The sequence below is a fragment of the Mesoplodon densirostris genome, chromosome 7 (assembly GCF_025265405.1).
Source record: "Mesoplodon densirostris isolate mMesDen1 chromosome 7, mMesDen1 primary haplotype, whole genome shotgun sequence".
NCBI classification, from domain to species: Eukaryota; Metazoa; Chordata; class Mammalia; order Artiodactyla; family Ziphiidae; genus Mesoplodon; species Mesoplodon densirostris.
Genome location: NC_082667.1, coordinates 39,741,722 through 39,752,956, shown reverse-complemented (window position 1 = coordinate 39,752,956; position 11,235 = coordinate 39,741,722). Strand labels below are relative to the sequence as shown.

General features: G+C 45.3%; 1 protein-coding gene across 1 annotated transcript; it reads left to right on the top strand.

Annotated features, from left to right (window-relative positions):
• The first annotated feature begins 1,502 nt into the window (after positions 1 to 1,502).
• Positions 1,503 to 3,456, top strand: LOC132493648 (lysine-specific demethylase 4D-like). Its single transcript, XM_060104384.1, is given in 2 exon segments — positions 1,503 to 3,316; positions 3,318 to 3,456. Coding segments are annotated over 2 exon segments (1,953 nt in total).
• Positions 3,457 to 11,235: the final 7,779 nt, after the last annotated feature.

The window sequence follows — 11,235 nt, the reverse complement described above, 5'->3', positions numbered from 1 at the left end:
CTTTTTAGCTCTTTCACTTTATAATTGATTGTTAACTGGTGTATGGGATCTATAGATTTTGTTTGCTAATCAGTGTCTAGAAACTTGGTTGAACCCTATATTTCTTTACTTTTTTTAACATCTTTATTGGAGTATAATTGCTTTACAACGGTGTGTTAGTTTCTGCTTTATAACACAGTGAATCAGTTATACATATACATATGTTCCCATGTCTATTCCCTCTTTAGTCTGCCTCCCTCCCACCCTCCCTATCCCACCCCTCTAGGTGGTTGCAAAGCACCGAGCTGATCTCCCTGTGCTATGCGGCTGCTTCCCACTAGCTACCTATTTTACGTTTGGTAGTGTATGCATGTCCATGCCACTGTCTCACTTTGTCCCAGCTTACACTTCCCCCTCCCCATCTCCTCAAGTCCATTCTCTAGTAGGTCTGTATCTTTATTCCCATCTTGCCCCTAGGTTCTTCTAGACCATTTTAAAAAAATATTCCATATATATGTGTTAGCATACGGTATTTGTTTTTCTCTTTCTGACTTACTTCACTCTGTATCACAGTCTTTAGGTCCATCCACATCACTCCAAATAATTCAGTTTTGTTCCTTTTTATGGCTGAGTAATATTCCATTGTATATATGTGCCACATATATGGTGGTTCTATTTAAAATTTTTGAGGAACCTCCATACTGTTTTCCATAGTATGCACCATAGCTGCACCAGTTTACATGCCTACCAAAAGAGTGTACTTCTTGCCCTTAAATTCAAACTTTGAAATTAAGATTGCTATACAATTTTCTTTTACTTGATATTAAATCAGTTTGTTCTGTCATTCACTTATTTTCAATATTTTGTACTTTCTTTAGGTTTGGCTTGGAAACTTCGATGAAGAGACTTTCTGCTACAGTGAGGTGAGAAGCCACCCATGCACTCAAGTCTTGGAATCTGAAGAGGCCTCAGGCACTTATACCCCCAACAGAGGAAACTCACAGAGCTGCAGGCTGAGGCAGGACTTGGCGCAGAGAGCCGTCTCCTCTGGGAAATACTCTCTATTTCCTTTGGCTCCAAAATGCTGACAAGAGTGGGGTCCTTCTTGTGGATTGACAAGCCTGGAGAAGACATCACCTCGTTTGCTTAAAAATTCAAGTCTTGGGCTCCCTGGTGGCGCAGTGGTTGAGAGTTCTCCTGCCGATGCAGGGGACACGAGTTCATGCCCTGGCCCAGGAAGATCCCACAGGCCACGGAGTGGCTGGGCCTGTGAGCCATGGCCGCTGAGCTTGTGCACCCAGAACCTATGCTCCGCAACGGGAGAGGCCACAATAGTGAGAGGCCCGCGTACTGCAAAAAAAAAAGAAAAAAAATAAACTTCTGCTCTGAGTTCCTGCCTCTCAGATATATCAAAACTTCTTTCAAAATAAAGAAAGTATAGGGAAGAGGTTACTCCCCAGCATTTTCAGGTATCCAAAGCATACCTAAGAAGCTGGGAGTCCGTTGCTTATTCTATTGCAGCCATGCAGTCTAAGCACTTTGGTAGACAGATCCCAAGTTGTAAGATTATGATCTTCCACCCAACCATGGAAGAATTTGAAGATTTCAACAAATATATTGTTTACATGGAATCGCAAGGTGCACACCGAGCTGGCCTAGCCAAGGTAATTCCACCGAAAGGATGGAAAGCCAGACAGACGTACGACGATATCGATGACATCTTAATAGCCGCTCCCCTCCAGCAGGTGACCACTGGGCAGGCAGGTGTGTTTACTCAACACCACAAAAAGAAGAAAGCCATGACTGTGAGCGAGTATCGCCGCTTAACAAACAGTGAAAGACACCGGACTCCATTCTACTCTGATTTTGAGGATCTGGAGCGAAAATATTGGAAAACACGCCTCTATGATTCACCAGTATATGGTGCGGACGTCTGTGGCTCCTTATTCGATCAAAATATGAAGCAGTGGAACCTTGGCCATCTGGGAACCATTCAGGACCTGCTGGAACAGGAGTGCGGAGTGGTCATCGAAGGCGTCAACACCCCCTACCTGTACTTCGGCATGTGGAAGACCGCCTTCGCCTGGCACACGGAGGACATGGACCTTTACAGCATCAACTACCTGCACTTCGGGGAGCCTAAGACGTGGTACGCGGTGCCCCCGGAGCATGGCCGGCGCCTGGAACGCCTGGCCAGGGAGCTTTTCCCGGGCAGCTCTCGGGGCTGTGAGGCCTTCCTGCGGCACAAGGTGGCGCTCATCTCGCCCACGGTCCTCAGGGACCACGGCATCCCCTTCGGTCGGGTCACTCAGGTGGCTGGAGAGTTCATAGTGACGTTTCCCTATGGCTACCACTCTGGCTTCAACCATGGCTTCAACTGCGCGGAAGCCATCAATTTCGCCACCCCGCGCTGGATCGATTATGGCAAAGTGGCCTCGCAGTGCAGCTGCGGGGAGGCCCGGGTCGCCTTCTCCATGGACCCCTTCGTGCGCATCCTGCAACCGGAGCGCTACGAGCTGTGGAAACGCGGGCAGGACCGGACCGTGCTGGACCACATGCAGCCCACGGCGCCGTGCAGCCAGGCCCTGAACGCCTGGAGGGAGGTCCACGCGCCCAGGGGATCCGCGCTCCACCAGAGGCACTGTCCGTCCCGCAGCCCCTCACACCGCCGTTCGCCTGTGGCCGCCTGCCATGGGACCCGCTTCCGTGCCCCTGTGGGTCTTGCGTCCCAGCCCCCCTCGCCGGCCCGGGGTTCTTGCTCTGCTGCCCGGTTCGGGGCTGTGCCTGCCTACAGCTCCACGGCGCCCAGCCTGACTCCGCTGCTGACCGCAGGTCCATCTGCTGCGAATCTCCACCTAACTGGCCGATACGGTCCTCGTCGTCGTCCTCGGGAAGAGGGGACTCGGGACCGGACTGTCCGGGCCCGGGCTAAGAGGCGTCTCTCCTTAGACACAACGGCCACATCTCTGGACTTCGAAGCTCAGCTCCCGTTTGCTGGCGATCCCTTGATGGACAACCCTGCGTTGCTGAGCCCATGGCTCCAGCATCCTTCTAAGGCTTCCGGGTGCTGTTGTGCCCCTGATCTTCAACTCTTGGGTCCTCCATTGGATCCCGAAAATCCGATGCACCCTGGCCCATGCCTGCCATCTCTGGAGGGTATTACATCCAGTTACCTTGACAGCCTCCCTTTGATACCTCCCAACGTCATTGGGAGTCTGAGAGTGTTCCCTGATGTTGGGAACTGCAGGGCCCCCGTGAACTTCTGTGAGGTTGTAAGGTTGGACCACTCCTATGCCTCTAAGAGTCTTGTCCCAGCTGCAGAGACCAGTCTCCCGCACCCTTGACTGTGATCCCCTGGGGCTAAAGCTAGAGGCACCTGCATCTCTCGAGTCCTGGGAGGAATTCCTCACCAGTGGATGGTCTTCAATCTGTGAGCCCATGACTACTGAAGAATTTGCTAAATGTGACTTTATCTGACCCTCCACCTCAGAAACCACAGAAGCTCCCAGCCAAGCAACAAGCTGGGCTGGGCCTGTCCTCAGTGGAGATGCTTTATCTCCTAGAAATGACCCATTTCCCAAGCTGCCAGATGCTTTCTCCTACCATGACAACCAGGGCTCCCAGCAGCCTCTGAAGTGGACTTTCCCACGAGGACAGCTGCCATAGAATGTTGTACCTCTCAGGTATTCTCATCTCGCAACTGAACATTGACGGGCCTTTGGCTTCTGCCTTGGCTTAGATGGTATGGACACTGCTCGCTTCTGATGGCACCCTCAGGGGACCTCCTTGCAGTGGTGTGCCTCTAGTCCCCATAATAATTTGGGGCAACACTGGATGATGCTGAGGATCTGGCTGAGCCCCTTCCATCCCCAAGCTTCATCTGGGCCTCTGAGTCACTGACCGTGGTTTCCAGTGGATAGTGCTGCAACCACAAGCAAGCCTCAGGAGCTTCTCATATCACACGCCTGTGAATCTGACACCCTCCTCTTCCCAGGCCACTGCTCATGGCCTAAACTAGACCTTTGCCCATTTGGGTCTGTTCGCTAGTTTTGTCTCATAGATTTTTTAACTTTATTGATGTTTATTAAAGTTGTTATCCCAATGTGTATCTGCAAAGCAAAGAAAGGTAACATCCTTAAAATATATTTTTAAAATCAGAATTATCCCCTAAAGGAAAGTAACCTTGCAATAACCAACCCGCTCTTTTGCTTAGTATCACTTCCTGTTCCCACTCCCTTCTGCCTACATCTTTTATTTTGTACAGCCACCTCCTGCCTCTGCAGGAGACCCTCCAACATTAGCAGGTAGGTCTGGTTCAGTCTCCTATGGCGTTACTGCTTCTTCCCCTGGGTCCCGATGCACACACTATTTTGTGTGTACCCTCTAAGAGTGGAGTCTATGTTTCCCCCCGTCCTGTTGAAGTCCTGCAATCAAAGCCCACTAGCCTTCAAAGTCTGATTCTCTAGGAATTCCTCCTCCTGTTGGAGGACCCCCAGGTTGGGAAGCCTGATGTGGGGCTCAGAACCTTCACTCCAGTGGGTGAACTTCTGTGGTATAAGTGTTCTCTAGGTTGTAAGTCACCCACACAGCAGTTATGGGATTTGATTTTATTGTGATTGTGCCCCTCCTACCATCTCACTGTGGCTTCTTCATTGTCTTTGGATGTGCGGTATCTTTTTTGGTGAGTTCCAGTGTCTTCCTGTTGATGACTGTTCAGCAGTTATTTGTGATTCCGATTCTTGCTCTCACAAGAGGGAGTGAGAGCAACTCCTTCTACTCCACCATCTTGAACCAATCTTTGATGCAAAAGTTTTAAATTAAAATTTTAACTACATTAAAAGAATAACATAATGACTGAATGATATTTATTGTAGGAAAACAATGATGGCTTAAAATAAGGAAACCTAGTAAAGTGACTTATTAGTAGATCCAAGAAGAAAAGTTATATGATCATTTTCATAGATGCTGATGGACATATGATAGAATTCAATGCTCAGTTCTGTTTAAAACATGCCCCCCCAAAAACAACAACAAAAAAACCCAAAAAAACATGCCCCCACAGAGGAATCAATGAATACTTCCTTAAACTGAAAACATTTTCTGTTTATCTAGTTAAATATTTTATTCCAAAAGTCAGCAATTTACTTAAGAGGGAAACATATGTGACATCTCTGCCAGTAATTAAAATAGAATTAGAGGTATTAAGCAATGCAAAATATTACAGCTGTAAGTGATGGAAAGGAAGAGACAAAATTTACTTTTTTTGATGGTTGTGAAAACCCTGGTTCCTGGAAAACCCAACCAAGAGGCTATTTATACCTATCTTTTTTCTCTTACTCTTCACCCTAGCAGGGCTCAGTGCTGCCCACATTTTACTTCTTGGGATATTTTACCAATGGTGAAAAGCATTTCTGCATTGAGGAGGCAGAATTAATTTTCCTAAATCAAGATGCTGGGGGGGGGGCTTCCCTGGTGGCGCAGTGGTTGAGAATCCGCCTGCCGATGCAGGGGACACGGGTTTGTGCCCCGGTCCGGGAAGATGCTCCCACATGCCGTGGAGCAGCTGGGCCTGTGAGCCACGGCTGCTGAGCCTGCGCGTCCGGAGCCAGTGCTCCGCAATGGGAGAGGCCACAACAGTGAGAGGCCCGTGTACCGCAAAAAAAAGAAAAAAAAAAAAAGATGCCGAGGGAATTGAAGCAGAACTCAGTCAGAACTTTTTTGTCCATCTAAAATGAGTAAAAATAGGGCTTCCCTGGTGGCGCAGTGGTTAAGAATCAGCCTGCCAAATGCAGGGGACATGGGTTCGAGCCCTGGTCCGGGAAGACCCCACATGGAGCAACTAAGCCTGTGTGCCACAACTACTGAGCCTGTGCTCTAGAGCCCTCTAGCCACAACTGCTGAACCCGTGTGCCACAACTACTGAGCCTGTGTGCCACAACTACTGAGCCCACGTGCCAGAACTACTGGGCCTGTGCTCTAGAGCCCACAAGCCACAACTACTGAGCCTGTGTGCCACAACTACTGAGCCTGTGCTCTAGAACCCACGAGCTGCAACTACTGAGTCCACGTGCCACAACTAAGGAAGCCCATGCACCTAGAGCCCGTGGTCCACAACAAGGGAAGCCACCTCAATGAGAAGCCTGTGCACCACAACAAAGAGTAGCCCTCACTTGCCCCAACTAGAGAAAGCCCGCTCCCAGTAATGAAGAACCAACACAGCCATAAATAAATAAGTAAGTAAGTAAGTAAATAAATAAATAAATACAATGAGTAAAAGTAAATGGAAAGAACCAAAGAAGGGCCAAACATTCAGAGATTCTTTATTAGGTAAAAAATTGTTGGGTACTATTGTGTGCAAAAGGGTAGTCAGCGTTTGTTCAAGACTAGGATTCCTAAAATCAAAATTTCAGAAAAGGTCAGATGACAAGGGTGACTTAGTTGGGGTGGAGAGGAAAATGATTTAAAAAAGGGGAGGAGGTGAAGAAGCTGAGAGGTCAGCTTGCTGAACAATGTAAGAAAACTCTCTTGCTAACTTTCATATTTTTCTCGCTTATGTCAATGGTCACCTTCACCTACTTATTATTTCAAACTTCCTACCTTTCCCGGAACTTCCATTTTATTTCTCCTTTCATTTTTAAGCAGCTACTTACTGATAAGGTTTCCCTCATTGTCCCAGACCTCTCTGATCTTCTATAACACACTATCATCACTGAGCACAGACAACATGCCAGGCACCATACCAAGCCTCAAGATCAGCACAATACACAGAATCACCCTATGAGGTAGAAACTACTATTATTCTCTTTAAATAGATGAAGACACAGAATGATAGAAAAGTTGAATAAAATACTTAAGGTGACTGTTTTGTAAATCTTGGGTGAGTATTCAAATCCAACTTATTGATTAATGCTAATTCTGTACTTGACTTATCTTCCCCATGGAAATAGACATCTTTTCAGGAAGGTCTAAGTCTTGATTTATTTTTATATTCCCCATTGAACCTATTTTGATACCTTAAGCATAGTAGTCACTCAATTCATGTTTATTTGAGTAAATGATTAAGCTAAATCATCTAGCTAGAGTTTCTTATCTTTTTCTCTCCTTACTAAAAATTATTCTTTTTTTCTTGTTAAATGTGTGAAATTGATAGAAAGGGAGAAGCTTTTCTGTTAAAAGTTTAAAGCGTTTGTTTTTCAGTTGTGGGAACACCTTTTTATTTATTTTTATTTTTAATTTTTTTGTGGTACACGGGCCTCTCACTGTTGTGGCCTCTCCTGTTGCGGAACACAGACTCCGGACGTGCAGGCTCAGCAGCCATGGCTCACGGGCCTAGCCGCTCCGCGGCATGTGGGATCTTCCCGGACCGGAACACGAACCCGCGTCCCCTGCATCGGCAGGCGGATTCTCAACCACTGCACCACCAGGGAAGCCCTGGGAGATGGAATTCTTATTTCTCCTAGATTAAAAAAGAATATATATGTGTAACTAATATATGTATTATTTATACATAAATATATAAATATATATGTAATACATAGTTATTGTCTCATGGGTGATATGTTATGTTGTCAAGCTAAAAGTTTTAAACACAGGTTTGTATCAGGCAAAATACTTTCATTTTATGGGAAACTGAAGGAATGGACCAGAGTTGGACATCAATGATTTTGGAGGGTGTTGAGGGATTGGAAAGGAATGGTGCTGAGTGAATTCAGTTTTTGATGGGACACATAGAACTAGACCATCAGTCCATGCTGCTTCATTTTGAGGTTGAGTCCAAAGGGGAAAGCATATTTCTGGATCTTGAAAAATGTTCATGTGAAGTTAGGATTTCACATTATTAGACAATTGCCTGTTTACTTCTCCACTCTTGTTTCTTATTTAAAAAAGAATATGTAAAAGAGATTAAGGCAAGAACTATTTACATTTGAGATGGAGTTAACATTTTTTTAATTTTTACTTTTTATTTTGGTGATTAAATGTTTAAAAATTTTATCAAATTTATCTTTTCATGTTCAGGTTTCAAAGAAATAGTTTCACTCAAAATAGTTTCCTTTAGTGAGATGATAACAAACTGAGTTTACTCGTAGTGGAAAAGAACATTTTGGAGTCCATGATTGGTCTTCAGACAATGGAATTATATCAGAGCCGACTGAATAAAATTATTCCCTCAATCATATCCATAATATAAATCTTCACTAATTTTTTAAAACTTTTTATTTTATTTTGGAATATAGTTGATTAACAATGTTGTGTTAATTTCGGGTGTACAGCAAAGTGATTCAGTTATACTTATACATGTATCCACTCTTTTACAAATTCTTTTCCCATTCAGGTCATTACATATTATTGAGCACAGTTCCCGGTGCTATATACTAGGTCTTTGTTGGTTATCCATTTTAAATATAGCAGTGTGTACATGTCAAGCCCAAACTCCCTATCCCTCCTCTCCACCCTTCCCTCCTGGTAACCGTAAGTTCATTCTCTAACTCTGTTTCTATTTTGTAAATGAGTTCATTTGGGTCCATTTTTTAAAAGAGGTATCATACAATATTTATCTTTGTCTGATTTACTTCACTTGGTATGAATCTCTAGGTCCATCCATGTTGCTGCAAATGGCATTATTTCATTCTTTTTAATGGCTGAGTAACTAATGTTCCATTGTATATATGTACCTCATCTTCTTTATCCTTTCTTCTGTCGATGGACAATATAGGTTGCTTCCATGTCTCAGCTACTGAAATCGCATTTCCTTTTGCGAGAAACTGCTGAATCTAAGATTCGGTGCCTGAATGAACTGGAAAGCTGGGAGATATTTTTAAAATTGTAGTTGCTTAGAGTTCAGGTGACAATTGTTGGTGGTCAGTGACATATATGAGAGGTTATACCGTTGTAGTAGTTAATACTTATGTTTTATATGATAATGATTCATGTGTATCTCCAGCAACTTCAGCTATATCCAGAACAGACCTTGGGATTTGGGAGTTTGAGGCTTATTAATTTAAAACCATAGCATCTGAGGAACATGCCATCTAGAACCTAAATTTTACAATAATGACATTTCGTCCAGTCGTGAAAAAAAATTATTTCACAAATATATTGCTTACATGGAATCCAAAGACTCGCACAGAACAGGCCCCGTTAAGAAATGGAAAATCGGACGCCTGATACCATTGTAATAGCCAGTCCGTCCAACAGGGGGCGAGGGGGAAGGAGGTGTGATAACTAAATACCGGAAAAGAAAAGTCCTGGCGGTGAGCAAGCATCTCCAGTTTTAGGAAAAAGCTAAAAGTATCAGATTGAGGCATAGGTGGATTCCGAAAATTCGGAGCTAAAATATTCAAAGAAACGCTTATACTTACTACCAAATTATGGTGTTAAAAATCAATGGCTCCTTCACCAAGTAGGGAAGTGGGGGGGATGAATTGGGAGATTGGGATTGACATGTATACACTAATACGTATAAAATAGACTACTAATAAGAACCTGCTGTATAAAAAAATAAATAAAATAAAATTCAAAAAAAAAAAATCAGTGGCTCCCTATATGATAAAAACTCTGAAACCTGGGAACCATTCAGGACCTGCTGGAACAGGAGCGCGGACTGGTCATCGAAGGCATCAACACCCGCTATCTGTACTTCAGCATGTGGAAGACCGCCTTCGCCTGGCACACGGAGGACATGGACCTTTACAGCATCAACTACCTGCACTTCGGGGAGCCTAAGACGTGGTACGCGCTGCCCTTGGAGCACGGCCGGCGCCTGGAATGCCTGGCCAGGGAGCTTTTCCCGGGCAGCTCTCGGGGCTGTGAGGCCTTCCTGCGGCACAAGGTGGCTCTCATCTCGCCCACGGTCCTCAAGGACAACGGCATCCCCTTCGGTCGGGTCACTCAGGTGGCTGGAGAGTTCATGGTGACGTTTCCCTATGGCTACCACTCTGGCTTCAACCATGGCTTCAACTGCGTGGAAGCCATCCATTTCGCCAACCAGCGCTGGATAGATTATGGCAAAGTGGCCTGGGAATAGGGCTCTGCATGACCTTTGGAAAAATCTGGGTCAGAATAAGGGATATTTCAGGTGAGCACCCTTAGGAGATTAAAAATGGGTGGTTGGGTGGGGACTCTAAAGGGGGCCTATAATTACCAACTGGGAAGGGAGTTGGGGATTAGAGTAGTAACGTTAAGACCAGAGCTTTGTAAGGAACTGAAATTGTGTGTGTGTGTGTGTGTGTGTGTGTCTTCTGTTTTCCTGAAGCCATATGGAATGGAGACTTTGTTTTCTTGGAGCAACAAGGAAATAGGAAGCTTTCCTTCCTCATCATGACAGAGAGGGTGACCCCCAGGGGAAGCTCACTCTGTCCATTATGAAGTTTTGTCCTTGGTATGGGAAATTCCAGAAAGGCTATTACTCTGGAGAGTAATAACGATTCTCTATTCAGTTCTCCTTCCCTATCACCTCCCGTGCAGCCTCTTATTTTTCTTTTAATGGTGAAGTAAATAAATGTGATGCTGTTGATGTGGTTTGTGTTTTCCCTCCATCCACAAACTCAGTCCATCCATGGACCCACTCTGTATGTGTAAGTGCAAAGTTGAATCTGAAGCATGATGTCTTTCGTAAAGCAAACTTTTCCGTAGTCACCGCTTTGACATTTCCAGCAGTTACTTAGAGGTGAGAACTGGACTTAGAGTCAGCAGAAATGGCATTCAAACCTGCGCTTTGCTACTTTCTAGTCGTGGGAACTTCAGCACAAAAGTCATTGATTTTCCTCTGAGCCAGAATTACCGTGCGAGAGTTTTGTGAAGGTACTGGGGATGTAAATGTGACAGGCATGTAAGAGGTGCTCAGTTAATTTGATGTGCATTCATACACTCTCGTGGCCTCTAGGGCCAGCCCAATGCCTAGGATATCCACTCGTATTCTTTCTCTGATGGTCAGTTCTACTGTTGTTTTCCTCACCACCCCCAGTCTTACACGTTACTTTTCTTTTAAATAATAGACTTGGGCTTCCCTGGTGGTGCAGTGGTTGGGAGTCCGCCTGCCGATGCAGGGGACGCGGGTTCGTGCCCCGGTCTGGGAAGATCCCACATGCTGCAGAGCGGCTGGGCCCGTGAGCCATGGCCGGTGAGCCTGTGCGTCCGGAGCCTGTGCTCCGCAACGGAAGAGGCCACAGCAGTGGAAGGCCCAAGTAACGCCAAAAAAAACAAATAAATAAATAATAATAATAATAGACTTTATTTTTTCAGAGTACTTCACAACAA